General features: G+C 40.4%; 1 protein-coding gene and 1 non-coding gene across 2 annotated transcripts in view; both read right to left on the bottom strand.

Moving 5' to 3' along the window:
- Gpatch8 (G-patch domain containing 8) overlaps positions 1-8,598 on the bottom strand; it is a 94,839-nt gene extending 86,241 nt beyond the window's left edge. Inside the window, exon 1 of the mRNA XM_027947043.2 lies at positions 8,510-8,598. Within this exon, the coding sequence (XP_027802844.1) occupies positions 8,510-8,554 (45 nt within the window). The 5' untranslated portion in view covers positions 8,555-8,598. The remainder of the gene's footprint in view (positions 1-8,509) is intronic.
- LOC114102059 (U6 spliceosomal RNA) lies at positions 2,107-2,212 on the bottom strand. Its single transcript, XR_003584433.1, has one exon. It is a non-coding gene; the product is annotated as a U6 spliceosomal RNA (small nuclear RNA).
- Positions 8,599-15,763: the final 7,165 nt, after the last annotated feature.

The following is a 15,763-nucleotide window of genomic DNA, read 5'->3' as shown; positions in this document are numbered from 1 at the left end:
TCTTCTATTCATTCCTAAATTAGGTAAAAGACAGCACTCGCTTGCCTGGCACATGTGAGACCCTGGGTTCGATCCTCAGCGCCACATAAAAATGAATAAACAAAATAAAGATATTGTGTCCATGTATAACTATAAATAAATAAATAAATACACACACAAAAAAAAAAAACATTTGGGCTGGGGTTGTGGCTCAGTGGTAGCGTACTTGCCTAGCATGCATGAGGCACTGGGTTCAATTCTCAGCACCACATACAAATAAATAAAGGTCCATCAACAACTAAAAAATATTTTTAAAAAAAATACTAAACATTTGTTTAAAATTCAAAAAAATCACTTAATATAAGCATGTCAATACAGTATATTCCTTTTTTGAAGTTGGGCATATTTAACTTTTTGTACTAACACTATGCATTAAAACAAATATGGTTAGACTTCCACAGTTAAATGGACAATTCACTTTTTATAAATGGAAAATCATTACAACATCTTCTGGTATTCACTGCAATATCAAATCAATGACTTCTTTCAGTATTTGTGGTGGTCATTTGTAATTCTTTTGGTAATTATCATGAATCTGCTTTCACTAATTCTAAATGGCAATGCTAATATGAAAAGGATTAATGCCGGGCTGGGGATACAGCTCAGTTGGTGAGTGCTTGCCTCTCTGCCTCAAATGCAAAGCCCTGGGTTCAATCCCTAGCACCACCAAAAAAAGAAAAAAGAAAGAAAGAAAAGAAAAAAAAAGGATTAATGCCAGACATACAAGCAAAAGTACCAGGCTGTTTCAAAGGAGGTACTTAATAGAATTCAAGAACTGGATTGGTGCACGTCTGTAATCAAAGTGGCCCAGGAAGCTGAGACAGGTATATCAAAAGTTCAAAGCCAACCTCAGCAACTTACTAAGACCCGGTCTCAAAATAAAAAATAAAAAGGTCTGGGGATGTGACTCAGTAGTTAGGTGCCCCTGGGTTCAACTCCTAATATTTAAAACAAAACAAAACAAAAAAATACCTGGAGATATATATATATATATACCTCAAGCTAGAACCCATTTTCATTAATAAAATATTAGAAACTGATTAAGTCATAAGAACAAAGACAAAACCTCTACATAAATTTCAGATCCATAATTCAAAATCTCATGAATTTCTGCTACTTCCTTTCAGAAAACTTTTTTTTTTTTCCCTTTCTTTGCATTGCTGGGGATCAAACCCAGGGCCTCACACATGCTCTTATCATGAGCTATACCTTTTAGCTCCTAAAAGAATTTTATCAGTAGGGAGGATAGGAAGGGCAGCAGAATAGAATAGACATTATGATTCCATGTATGTATTATATGTCAAAATACACTCTGCTGTCATGTATGACTAAAAAAAATATAAATAAATTGTATGGTTAAAAAAAAAAAAGAATTTTATCATGAGACTGGGAGTATAACTCAATGATGGAGCATGTGCTTTAGCAAACTCAAGGCCCTGGAGTAAATTCCTGGCACCAAAAATAATAATTTTTTTCATGATGGGCATGGTGGTATAGACCTGTAATCCCAGCAACTCAGGAGGCTTAGGCAGGAAGATCACAAGACTGGCCTAGGCCACTTAGCAAAACTCGGTCTCAGACAAAAAATTAAAAATACAAAAATTTTTTTGCAAACCCAGAAGAAATCACTTGGGAATGTATCTCAGATATAAAGCAGCATAATCACAATGGCTAATTACATATGTTTTTTATATTTTTAAGTCAAATATTTTCATGTTCACTATATAACATATCATTAAGACCTAAGAAAATGTGATAAAAGAATCCCTCTGCAGAGTATTCTAATGAGAACTGTACTTGAAAAAATACAATAGGGACTTCTGTTTTTCTATATTTTTGACTGTACTAGAACAGCCCTGAGATACCAATCAACAGTATATTTGTACAAATATGCTTCTTAATGGCCTCTCATGCCTAAGTACACGAGAAGCCTACAATCACAGTTCTTCACAACCCCAATATAACCAACCCACAAAAAAAAAAAAAAAAACTTATGTCTCTGTGGTATTGATATGTCCCACATGTTCAAGTGTTTTCTACTTTTAACTATATACCATTCACTCTAGTTTTTTAATGAAACGCTTCACAAATTTGTGCATCATCCTTGAGCAGGGCCATGCTAATCTTCTCTGTATCATTCCAATTTTAGTATATGTGCTGCCAAAGCGAACACCTCTTCACTCAGGGAACCTTCCCTATGTTGATCTTTGGTCACTCTTGAATATATTATCCAATAATATTATCATTTTGCATATATTAATAATCATACCGATTTATCATCAGCATTTTGAAACTGGTATTTTATTGGTTCCAATCCTTGCGACCTATCATACTATGGGATTGGAAACAGAAATGATTTTGTCTAAGTTTCAGTATCCTGAGCAAAGCTAACACTGATTTTCATAGCTTGTGGCATTTCTTCCAAATGAGGAAAAGAGACACAGGAAATGATTAAAACACTCGCCCATATGTCATCTCTGGCATCCCTGCTTTAGAATGCCAATTCTATTCCATAGAACCACACAATGTACTAATCGGCTTCTGTGACCTAAGTATCTTAAAAGTATGAACCTCTTCATTTAATGTTTCAACTAAGAAAAATCTGAAGGTCATATCCTAGAATCATATGAAACATAATAAGGGGACAGGAGGTATAGCAGTATTAGCTTGCACAAGGCTGGGTTTGACTGCCAGCACTTAAAAATAAAAAAAGACAAACAAGAAGGAATTCTACAAATAAAACATTAACTTGCTTGTTGCTATTTAACATTATAATCACTTATATGAATTCTAAAAATTTCTTGGGCAACTTTTACTTGTTTTTTGGGAGGAGGGATTTAATCTGGGTACAACCTCAGTACTTTTATCTTTTATTTACAGAGGGTCTCTCTAAATTGCTTAGGATCTTACTAAATTGCTGAAGCTGACCTCAAATTTGTGATCCTCCTGCTGCAGCATTCCAAGTCTCTGAGATTACGGGTGTGTGCCACCATGCTTGGCCTCATTGATCAATTACTGTCATTAAAACCCTAAAGAAGCTGGGTGTGGTGATGCAAGCCTGTAATATCAGTGACTGAGACAGGAGGATTGAGAGTTCAAAGCCAGCCTTAGCAAAAGCAAGGCACTAAGCAACTCAGTGCAACCCTGTCTCTAAATAAAAAATACAAAATAGGGCTGCTGCATATGTGGCTCAGTGGTTGAGTGCCCCTGCGTTCAATCCCCAGTACAAAAAAAAAAAATCTAAAAAGACTAAGAACAACAACTAATAGTCCTCTGCAAGTAAACATACTAAAGAACATTTCTTCACTAGCATTCAGCTGCATCACCATTAATGGCTGCACAATAAAAAACAATAAAATATAAAACACCACACACCAGCCCCCAACCTGTGCTGGAGATTCAACCCAGGGCCTTGCAAATGGTAGGCAATTGCTCTACCAAAGCACTGTATCTTAATAGCATCTTAGAGCTACATAACAACGTAGATCAAAACTTTCTTGGGGCCAGGGTTGTAATTCAATGGTAGAGTACTTGCTTCACATGTGTGAGGCACTGTGTTCAATCCTCAATACCATAAATAAATAGATAGATAGATAGATAGATAGATAGATAAATAAGGTATTATGTACAACTACAAAAAATAAATTTTATAAATAAATGATATTGAGTCCATCTACAACTAAAAAATTAAAAAAAAAACTTTCTTTAATGGATCTGAAATTCAAAACGGTGACTACATTTGTATCTTAAATTACAATATGTATTTTCCATTAGTTTGTGTAACACTTTGATCTGTAAATAAATGTCTTATTTGGTAAACACAGGTAGAAGTCCCATCTCATTCAGAAACTGAAGTCAGATTCTTAAAGAAATAGTTGAAACTCTTAAAAACATTTAAAAAAAAAAAAAAAGTCAGCCTAGATAACACAGATTTCCAAAGATAAAATACCACTTTAAAAAGCTAAGAGAGGGGCTGGGGTTGTGGCTCAGAGGTAGAGCGCTCGCCTCGCACGTGCGAGACCCTGGGTTCGATCCTCAGCACCACATAAGAATAAATAAGTGAAATAAAGGTATTGTTTCCAACTACAACTAATAAATAAATAAAAAACTAAGGGGGGGGGGGGGCTGGGTTTGTGGCTCAGTGGTAGAGTGCTTGCCCAGCACATGTGAGGTACTGTTTTTTTGTTTTTGTTGATATTGTTGTTGTTGTTAAATATTTTATTTCTTAGTTGTAGCTGGAACACAACACTTTTATTTTATTTTTATGTGGTGCTGAGGATCGAACCCAGGGCCTCGAACATACTAAGCCAGCACTCTACTACTGCGCTACAACCCCAGACCAAGGCACTGGGTTTGATCCTCAGTGCCACATAAAAATAAATAGATAGATAGATAGATAGGTGGGTGGGTGGATAAATGAAGTGAGGGTGTTGTGTCCTAGGGGAGGATACAGTGTGGCTCAGTGGTAGAAAACTTGCCTAGTAGGCATGAGGCCCTGGGTCTGATCCCAGCACCACAAAAATATATAAATGAATAAATAAATATATCAAATCAACTTTTAAAAAGTTAGTCAAGGGGCTGGAAGTATAGCTCAATGGTAGAGCACCTGCCTACTATGGACAAGGCCCTGAGGCTTGATTCCTAGCAAGGGGATAACCTAGACAAAACTAAACTAAAATAGTTAACAATATATCCTTGACACGGTGTAACTTATCACTGTCAAGAAGCCTCCCTAAAAGCCTCTGGCAGATCAAAAAGAAACAGATCTGGACAAAACAGAACAGAGTAAAAACTGTAATTGTATCACCTTTCTAAAAGCTCACTTATACTTTGTGACCTATAAGTTTATCCTCCACATTTGATGACTCATGTACAGCTATATAAAATATGTAATTGCCAGCAGAGATAATTTGAGCACAGGAGTCAAAAAGTCATTCTGAATCCAGGTTTTGCCATTTAATGGATGTATTATACACATCTGTTTCCTTAACTTTCTGTGCCTCAGCTATTTCACCTGAAAATAGAAGTAATACTACATTGTAGGGTTATTGTGAAGAGTATGACAACACACATAAGCCTCATAGAAAAGTATCTGGGGTTTGTTTTGTTTTGGGGTATTCCCCAATACCCATCTAGGGAGGCTTCTTGACAGTGATAAGAACTTAAGAACTTAAGGAGCTACCTATATCCCCAACCCTTTTCACTTTGTGATAGGGTTTCACTAAGTTGTTTAGGACCTCTCCAAGTTGCTGAGACTGGCTTTGATCCTCCTGTCTCAGCCTCTCAAGTCACTGAGATTACAAACATGCACCACACCAGGCACCTCTGTATTATTACAATAGTTACCAAATTTAAAAAATGTATATCACTGGTAACAATTACTGCCTATATTCATAAATGCTTCAAATGGCATACAAGTTAAGCCTCTCACTATATTAGACAAAATACCTTTGGGCTGAGGTGTAGCTCAGTGGTACAGCCCTTGCCTAGTACCCCTGAGGTCTTGTGTGTGACCTCAGCACCAAAAAAAAAAAAAAAAGAAAGAAAGAAAAATTGAAACTTTAGATGTTCACAAAAGTCTAATAATAAGCCCAACTATTTTAGAGATAACATTCAAACGCTCTAAAATTTGCACTTCATAGTAAATTGGTAAAGAGTGAAATTCTAAAATCTCAAATTATATTTCCAAATTAAAGGAAAAAAAGAGAGAGAGAGAGAGAGAGAGAGAGAGAGAGAGAGAATCATTTGGAACTTACCAGAGAAGATGAACAGAGAAATTTCCAATGCTATGAGATCTGCTTAAAGCAACAAGACCTATTCACTGTGTTTGGAAACCTACCATGGGTTTGTTTTCAAGTGTAGTCAGTGGTTTAACCTCATTTATCACTTAAACCTTAAAAAGAGGCCACTTTTAATCTTGAATAATCTGAACTTGAAAAATGTTACAGATACATTATTTGCAGGAGCATTCTATTACATTTCATTTCTCTCCAATAACTTTAAATCAAAGGGCATCATTAATAAAAGTCAATCTATATATTTCCCTTTAGTAAACCATCCAAAAAAAAAAACCACACTGTTTTCACATCACTACCTCACCCCCATGCAGTGTTCTACCACTGAGCTACACCCCCAGCCTCTAAGTATTTTTAAATGAATGCTTTATAGAAATGTTAGCATAATACTTATAAAACAGGCAGGGAATGTAACTCATGCTTAGCATGTGCAAAGCCCTCCCTGGGTTAGCTACCAATCACCACCAAAAGGAGGAGGGGGGCGGTCATAAAAGTTTTTAACATCTTATAATTGTCTAAAAGGTTTCCATTCCCAATACTCTTATTTACCCCAAATGCTGGAACATACGAATTTTAAAAAACAAAATTTTCCTGGATGACCCAACACAGCAAGAGTGGGTTATTTCAACATAAAAGCAGAAAATTAAATCGTATATATCTTCAAATGACCACTAAACAACTAAAATCAGGTCCTACAGTAACCCCCTCAGAAGAGATTCATCTCAGAAACTGGATATTGAAAAGGTACAGTATAACCTCAATTTTTTTTTTTTTTTTGGTGTGCGTGTGTGTGTGTATAACAGCATTCACATCCTGCTTTCTACAGTTTCAAAATCTTCATTCAAGGTCCTGCAAACCCTGTTTGATAAGCCGGCTGAAATTCTGTGTTTGACAGCCATTTTTCCTCAAAACTTAAAACTGTCCATATTATGTTTTCAATTTTATTAGGAATTCTCTCTCTCTTTTTTTTTTTTTTTTTTTTTTGGTGCTGGGGATTGAACCCAGGGCCTTGTGCATGCAAAGCAAGCACTCTACCAACTGAGCTATGTCCCCAGTCCTGGAATTTTTTTTTCTAAAAGGCATTTGAAAGTTTTCATTATCAATATGTCTCCTTAGAAATTACCAAAAAAGGTTTCACACATTGCAGCCCAATCATGTTTTCTGGTGCGTGCTTTAAAAAAAAAAAAAAAAAGTATTTCTGGGGCTGGGGTTGTGGCTCAGCCCTAGAGCGCTCTCCTAGAATGTGCAAGGCCCTGGGTTGCATCCTCAGCACCACATAAAAGTAAATAAATAAAGGTATTGTGTCCAATTACAACTAAAAAATAAATTTTTTTAAAAAGTCTTTCTCAGGGGTCAAATGGCTAGTACAAACTGCTTCAAACTTCAGTGGACCTCCGTGATATTCTTACAATATCCTGAGGTTCTGTATTGTGCTGCAGCTATACAGCAGACACAAGGCTTTTCAACACCCCCAGATCCCTTAATGCTGCAAAACTTCTCATGGCCCTCTATATACTACACTGTCAACAGCGTTGGTTTTAAACTGTTAAGCTGCTTTACCTGTTTATTTACCAACCCAATCATCTCAAGGAATTCCAAACCTTCAAACTGCTCTCTGAAACACATTTAGAGTATCCCCGTGTTGCTTTGAGGAAGATCTGCAGCGGGATTAAAAACTTGAGTTCTGAGGTTCATCCCCTGACCCAAATTGCTATTGCCAGGATATGCGGTAGTAATGCAGTGGTTTCTTTGGGACTCTGAGGACGTATTTTACCTAGAAATAGCCAATTTCTACAAAATCTTTCAGTCTCTGATATTTCTGCAGTAACAATGCCCAACAGCTATGTATTTTAAACAGCCAAAAGACGAGTTTTCTATTCAGGCTCCCCCACCGCCCAATAAAACTTGCCATCACAAGGGTATTTTTCCATACCAACGTCTGGGGGGGGGGGGTCAAAATCAAGCTTTTGGCACTTGTTATCACACACTTGGAAAAGCCATTATCATTATGCTTCTTACAAATCTCCTTTGGAGGTAGGATTTGCAGTTAAGCTTACAGCGGTCCACATTCCTATAACTTATTGTTTTCCAAGCCCAAATAACGGCCTAATAACAACATCAGCATCAATACCCGGAGAAATGTCCATGTTTGACTAACAAAAAAAGCGGATAATAGCTAAAGTACCCTTTTCCTGGATAAGAGAAAAGGAAAATCAAGACAATAGAAGGATGTATTTATCGCAGTAAAGAAAAAGCGGAGAGTAACCCCAAGAAGATCCGTGTGAGCAAAACCTGGCAGGCGTTGAAAGCCCTGGCCTCGGCAACACTCACCCCAAGCCTTTCCAACCCCATCCAACCCTCTTTTCCCCTGGGAGCCTGTCCAGCGCCTGCACAGGACCGTCATCCGACGAAAACACAGCCCCCCACAAAAGCGCCCGGCTGGGGTTCCGAAACGCAAAGCCAAACCTGGGTTTAAAAGATAGGAGAATGGAAGTAAGAGGAGATGCGGCCTCGGCTCAAGCTGAGAGGCCCCTTGAGAAATCCGAGGCAGAAGAGTGAGGCGGTTCGCCAGCCCGACCAGAGCCCACAAGGAAAGCGGGCCGGGAGACAGGAGCTAAGGAGGTTCCGGGATCCGCCAGAGGCTTCCCCGGATCCTCGGCGAGGCCCGTGTTTACCTGAAAGTCTCGGTCCTCGTTGAAGCGGGAGAAGCGATCCGCCATTTTGCCGCCTTCACTCCTCTCAGGACAACGCTCTCCGGTTCGCTCCTTCCCTCCCGCGACGCCCGCCCCCCTCCCTCGTTCCCCGCCTCCTCCCACGCCCACCGGGCGCGCGCAGCCTGGGGAGTGAGCGAGCGAAAATGCGCGTCCTGACGAGAGCTGCGTCGGCGCACGCGTCTCCCAGCCCCGGAGGCGGAACCTTCCTTCAAGTCCCCGCTCCGCGAACCCCCAGAGCAACTCTGGGGCCGCGCTTGCGCCCTCGAGCCCGAAAGACGGAAGCACTTCCGGAGGGAAAGGTCAGAAAGGCGAGGTGCGGCTCAGTTTGGATGTTTTGCTTTTGCTCTTTCTCGAGTTGTCTTTTCTCATCGTTGTTTTTCTATGTACGCAGAAGTCTGTCTTCCTTTATTCACCAAATGGCAGCATCATGTATGACTGGAAATGCAGACTTTAGAACCAGTTTCTTTTTAAGTGTATTTTTTTTTAACTGACATAATACTCGTACTTATTATAGGGTACTTACAGTACCACAGTTCGATACATGTAGACAATGTGTAATGAACAAATCGCGGTAATTGGCCTATTTAGTTTCCAATCTTTTTTCACCCTGAAGACGAAAGAGGAAGAGTCCCTTCTCTCATAGGGCTTACATTCCAGCGAGAGAAGTCAAGTAACTAGTAAAATAATTGCATAACTGAACATTAACGACGGTCAAAAGTAACTGGGTGCAGTAGTGAGAAGGACCACCTTAAAACGACCTTGGTCCTAAGGCACAGCAAGGGGCTCGCAGCCTTGGGGCAGAGGGAACACTAGACTTGACAGCCCAAGGCTGCAAAGAGCTTGACATTTTCCAGAAATCCTTAGAGAGAAGTATTTCTCAAGGGACTGAAGTTGATCCAAATCAATTAAAGCTCTCTGGGTTTCAGTTTACTTTGTGTGCGCTGGGGATTGAATCCAGAGCCTGGCGGGAGTACTGGGGATTGAACCCAGGGGTGTTTTACCACTGAGCTACGTCCCCAGCCCTTTTTTTTTTTTTTTTTTTTTTTTTTTGAGACAGGTGCCTCTTGTTAAATTGCTGAGGCGGGTCTCCAACTTGTGATCCTCCTACCTCAGCCTCGGAAATCACTGGGATTACGGATATGTCGCCCTGCTCTGCCATGCAAGCTTTTTATAAACTGTGAAAATCGAATTTAGTAATTAATCTCTACTGTGCCTGCCCAGTGTTGATTTTCTGTGGGTTAAGAATCAGTTTTTCAGGGGCTGGGGATGTGGCTCAAGTGGTAGCACGCTCGCCTAGCATGCGTGGGACACTGGGTTCGATTCTCAGCACCATATACAAATAGAATAAAGATATTGTGTCCACCTAAAGCTAAAAATAAATAAATAAATAAATTTAAAAAAAAAATCAGTTTTTCAGCCGGGCATGGTGGCACATGCCTGTAATCCCAGTGCCTCGGGAAGCTGAGGTAGGAGGATTGCGAGTTCAAAGCCTGCCTCAGCAATGGTGAGGCACTAAACAACTCAGTTAGACCCTGTTTCTACATAAAATACAAAAAAAAAAAAAAAAAAAAGGATGAGGATGTGGCTCCGTGTGGCTCAGTGTTCAAGTATCCCTAAGTTCAATCCCGAGTATTAAAAAAAAAAAAAGTTTTTCCATCCTATGCCCTTTCTGAGGACCTCACCCAGTCCTCCAACATCCGTAGCAGGACTTCCCTGATTTTGAAAAGAATAGTTGTCAAAAATAACACAATGGAAAAATGGCGGGCTGGGGATACAGCTCAGTTGATAGAGTGCTTGGGTCACATGCACAAGGCTCCAGATTCAGCATGTGAATCCAGAAAGAAAAGGAAAGAAAAAGAAAAATGGCCCCTACTCTACCCTGAAAGAGTCAAGTGGAATGTAATTTTTCAGAGGAAGAGTGTATATCCTTCACCCTTTTGTTACCCTCAGCCCACACACAACTTCCAGCCCTTGCAGAATACAGTGTGAATTCCCTGTCTAAGGGGAAGCAAGGAAAATAAATGGTGTAAAGAGACTTTAGGGTAATTGATGAGGTTGAATCACATGTATACACACCACACATTTACCTCCTCTCTCCAAACCCCACTAAAATAACAAATGAATGAAAACAGCATAAACTCTCACGGACAAAGAGCCCTGGAGAAGGATCAATATCAGACAAGATTTGTCAATAATATTTTGGAAACTGTAGAACATAGGTAAGTAAATGGCTTTAGTAGAGTGGAGAAAACTAAGTGATGGAGTGCAGGATGCCAGGAAAGTTGATTAACACTGAGGAGTATGAACAAAGCCTAGTTATTGGAAGCACCTGGTACCCACTGATGGTGAGGGTCTGGATGGGGGTGAAAGCAGAGGGTTGGTTCCAAGGCAGGCTGGGGAGCAGTTAGACTCTAAATCCCTTTTACCATCTAGGTCTGGAGAGTTTTCTCATGGAAAGACTGAACCAGGTAGGCTCTGGATCTTAGCATACCTGGCACAACCAAAGAGGAAACAGCTGCTGAAATGGGAGGATTTGGCAAAGGCCAACAGTCTGGTCAGAGTCAGAATTTCTCCCAGCTAAGAGATCATAGGAACCTTCTCTGGGAAATTGCTTTAGGGAAGAAAGATCTTCATGTATCCACAATAGACGGTGGGAGTAGTCCTCCCCAACATGAAGATCAGGTTCGTGCTCAAGTACCCTGCAGAGAAGTGCATCTTTCAGGAATCCCCATTCATACAGAGCTTCCACTCAGCTTTTTTTTTTAAGAGAGAGAGAATTTTTTTTTAATATTTATTTTTCAGTTTTCGGTGGACACAACATCTTTTTTAAAATTTTTTTAATATTTATTTTTTAGTGGACACATCTTTATTTTATTTTTATGTGGTGCTGAGGATCAAACCCAGCGTCTTGTGCATGCTAGGTGAGCGCGTTACTGCTTGAGCCACATCCCCAGCCCCTCCACTCAGCTGCTTTTTAGTCCCTCCCTCTTATGTATAAAATCAGAATTACCAGACATCTGAAGGGAACCTGTACTAGGAAAGAGACCACACACACACACACACACACACACACACACACAGAAAATAAAATCAGAGGAGCCAGAGATAATGAAAAGAGATGAAGAAATCATAAAAAGAATTACAATAACCATGGAGACAAAAGATGGCATCAGAGAGCTGGGGATATAGTTTCAGTTGGTAGAGTGCTTGGCTCGCATGCACAAGGCCCTGGGTTCAATCCCCAGCACTGCCTCCTACCACCCCCCCCCCCAAAAAAAAAAAAAATGATGGCATCAGAGAACAGGGAACACATCAAAGAGCATGAAATGTCAGGAAAAAAAAAAGTATTCAGGCCAGATGCAATGGTGCATCTGTAATAGCAATGGCTCAGGAGGCTGAGGCAGGAGGATCGTGAATTCAAAGCCAGCCTCAGCAAAATCCAGGTGCTTAGCAACTCAGTGAAACCCTGTCTCTAAATAAAATACAAAAATGGCCTTGGGATGTGACTCAGTGGTCAAGTCCAAAAAACAAAACTAAACTAAAACTCAATAGCTGATGTTGTATCTTTTTCTCAGTTAGGAGGTACATAGTATCAATTTATCCCCATCTTGATAATGTTGAGTTTCATTTCTTGTCTAAAGGGTTTTCAGTTCAATTGCTACATTGTAAAGGATAATACTTTGAAACCATGTAAATATCTTTTTTTTTCTTTCTTTTTTTTTCCGTTACCGGGGATTGAACTCAGGGGCTCAGCACTGAGCCTTTTTAATATTTATTTTTTAGTTTTCGGCGGACACAACATCTTTGTTTGTATGTGGTGCTGAGGATCGAACCCGGGCCGCACGCATGCCAGGCGAGTGCGCTACCACTTGAGCCACATCCCCAGCCCAGGCCCAGCTTATTTTTCAACCACCTTTCACTCAATGGTTTTATCATCCACATATGACCTTTGCCTGAATACTTTATTACAAACAATAGTTACAAAATTCTATCATCTCTAATTCTATCATTTCTCTTACATTTACAACAGGAATTTTATAAAGAAGAGTTTTCTCCTCTCCACCCTTTTAGGATATCACTATAGTTTTGTGACTGCTGCTGCTGCTGCTGCTGCTTCTGCTTCAGTTTTATAAACCAATGTAATTGTTACTCATTTTGATGTTTAAATGGTCCCATATTTGCCAAGGGAAAGCGTGTGTGTGTGTGTGAGTGTGTGTATGTGTGTGTGTGTGTGTGTGTGACTGCCAATTGGAACCAAGGGGCACTTTACCATTGAGTTAGATCCCCAACCTTTTTATTTTTTAGTTTGAGACAGGCATCTCTCTCAGTAAGTTGCCCAGACTGGCCTTGAATTTGTGAACCTCCTGCCTCAGCCTCCTGAGTCACTAAGATTACAGGCCTGCACCACCACATTTAATCACCACAACCATTTTGTGGACAATGATGTAGAGGCTCCAACAGGTAGAATCACTTGACCAGGGTCACACAGTAGTCAGTGAAGAGTTAGAACCAGAACCCTGTGTCCTTCTCATTTTACCACTGATTCTCTCTTCCTCCTTCCTTTCCTTCCCCCTTGATACTGGGGATTGAACCCAGGGTTGCTCTACCACTGAGCTACATCCCAGTCCTTTTTATTTTTTGCGATGGAATCTTGCTAAGTTGCTGAGGCTCTTGCTAAGTTGTTGAGGCTGGCCTCAAACTTGTGATCCTCATGCTTGCCTTCTGAGTCACCGGGACTACAGGCATTTGCTAATGCACCTGGTATTTTCTTTTCTTTTGAGACAAAGTCTTGTTATTTTGCCCAGGCTTGCCTCAAATTCCTGGGCTCAAGTGATTCTCCTGTCTCAGCCTCCTGAGTAGCTGGGACACATGTCACTGCACCCAACTTTCACCACTGCCTCTCTTAAACTAATAACATAGTTTATAGATATCACAGCATTTTTGTCCCAAAATGATGCAAAGAGGTGATAGCATAATTATCCTCATTGGGCAGATAGAGAGGCAAAGCTCAGAGAGGTCAAGTAATTTGTTCAAATATGGTCTGTTTATAATAATAAAGGAAGTTAGAGAGACTGTCTTTGCTATACTTGCAAGATGCCCAATGGATAACTAAAAGTAGGATAAATCTTGTCAGCTCTTTCTTCATTTTGTATCTGTCTCCTTTATTACCTTATATTTGTGACCTGCTCAGTTATATAGATAGGCATATTAATTATTTAAGAAATATTCATCTAAAAATTGGTAAGGATGCAGCTTGGTTGTACAGTGCTCATCTACCATGCACAAGGCCCTGGGATCAATCTCCAGTACAGAGAGAGAGAGAGATTGATAGATGTATATATGTATATAATGCATGTCTTATGAAGCCTAAATTTATTTAATCTATTTCATTCCCCTTCAAGATTGAGACAAGATTTGTAGGAACATTTACAGCATCCTGTTTCAGATCCCTGGATGATACATGGAAGTCTGCAGTCACTACCCTACACCTTCTTGGAACAGCGCAGCCTTGCAGGAGCATAACACATGATGAGACTGTCCCGGGACCCAAACAAGGAGCAAGTGACTCATGAGAACCGGATTTCCTCTTTCCAGGATCACAGGTCTGATAGATAAACATCCTGAGCATCAAATGAAGATTGCCCCCTCCACTGATAAAGACTTTTCTGGAGCCATCTGGCAGAACCAGAACTGAGATAATGATCAACCAGACCACAGTTTGACCAAGATGGCTTAATTATGCATACTTCTTATCCCCTGCCCTAATTCTTCCTCATTTTAAGCCTGCAGCTCATGTCAACACTCCAAACACAGGGCTGAGATGCTTGATCTCACTTTGCCTTGCCAATATAGCCATATTGATTAAGGTTCCTCTCCTGATTTTCACCATGAACTTTTTCTGTTTGGTGTTTGGGGCCATTACCTGACCTGATTTTTTTTTTTTAAACCAGAGATTGAAGCCAGGGGCACCTAACCACTGAGCCCTTTTTTAATATTTTAATTAATTAGAGACAGGGTCTTGCTAAGTTGCTTAGAGCCTTGCTAAATTGCTGAGACTAGCTTAGAACCCACAATTCCCTTGCCTCGGCCTCCCAAGCTGCTGGGATTACCGGTGTGCACCACAGCACCTGTCTCTCAATCTACTCTATCAGAACCTCTGGTCTAGGACTTCATTGTAGTCATCAATTTCATCTCCAGTAACAGGAACATAACTGTGTGAAAAGGGATGGAATTAAAGCAGTAGAGGAGAGGAGCATTTTCAAAAGAAAAAAAAAAAAAAAGAAAGAAAGAAAGCACTGCTGCTACACAGCCCCACCACCACCCTGCAATAGAGGGCCAGGATGCTAGACTTGCTTCTTGGAGGGCATTCTTTATCATATCCATTCCCTTATTCATTAAATATACACCATGTGCCTAGTCTGAATCTGCCCATCCTGGGTGCTAGAGGCACTGAGCTTAACAGAGAAAGTCCCTGTTCTCATCTAGTTCATGTTCTAGCCTGGGGAGCCGGTGAGGAAACAGACAGAACACAAAGAAAAAACAAGATCATTTCAGGCAGATAAGTGTTTAAGAAAAAATAATAACACTGGATGATGTAAGAGAAAAGAACTGGATGGGGCTACTTTAAATTCAGCAAGTCAGGTGAGACCTCAGGAGGAGGTGACATTTGAGCTGAGAACTGGGAGTTATAAACTGGGGCAGAGTATTCCAGGCTTAGGCACCGCCAGAGACAGAGGCAGGGATGGTCACTCAGGGCTCTATACTCAGAAAGGTCCCATACTCCGAAGGATCTCTTGCTTGGTTTAATACTCTGCTGTTGCTTCCTGGAAATTATTATTTTTTTAATCTTTATTTTTATTTATTTATTTTTATGTGGTCCTGAGGATCGAACCCAGGGTCTCATGCATGAGAAGCAAGTGCTCTACCATGAGCCACGACCCCAGCCCCTGGAAATTCTTAATTATTTTTTTAAACAAAGGGCCCACATTTTCATCATTTACTAGGTGCCAGCCCTGGTTAGAGGCACTGCAAGAAGTGGGGGAAGCAGATCCCCCAACTGCTGGGGATTGAACCCTGAGGTACTCTTCCACTGAGCCATATCCCCAACATCTCTCCCCCACACTTTTATAATTATTTTGAGACAGGCTTGCTAAGTTACTTAAGGCCTCACTAAGTAGCTAAGGCTGACCTTGAACTTTTGATCCTCCTGTCTCT

The sequence above is a fragment of the Marmota flaviventris genome, chromosome 17 (assembly GCF_047511675.1).
Source record: "Marmota flaviventris isolate mMarFla1 chromosome 17, mMarFla1.hap1, whole genome shotgun sequence".
In the NCBI taxonomy this organism is placed as follows: domain Eukaryota; kingdom Metazoa; phylum Chordata; class Mammalia; order Rodentia; family Sciuridae; genus Marmota; species Marmota flaviventris.
This window is presented reverse-complemented; position numbering and strand designations above follow the sequence as displayed.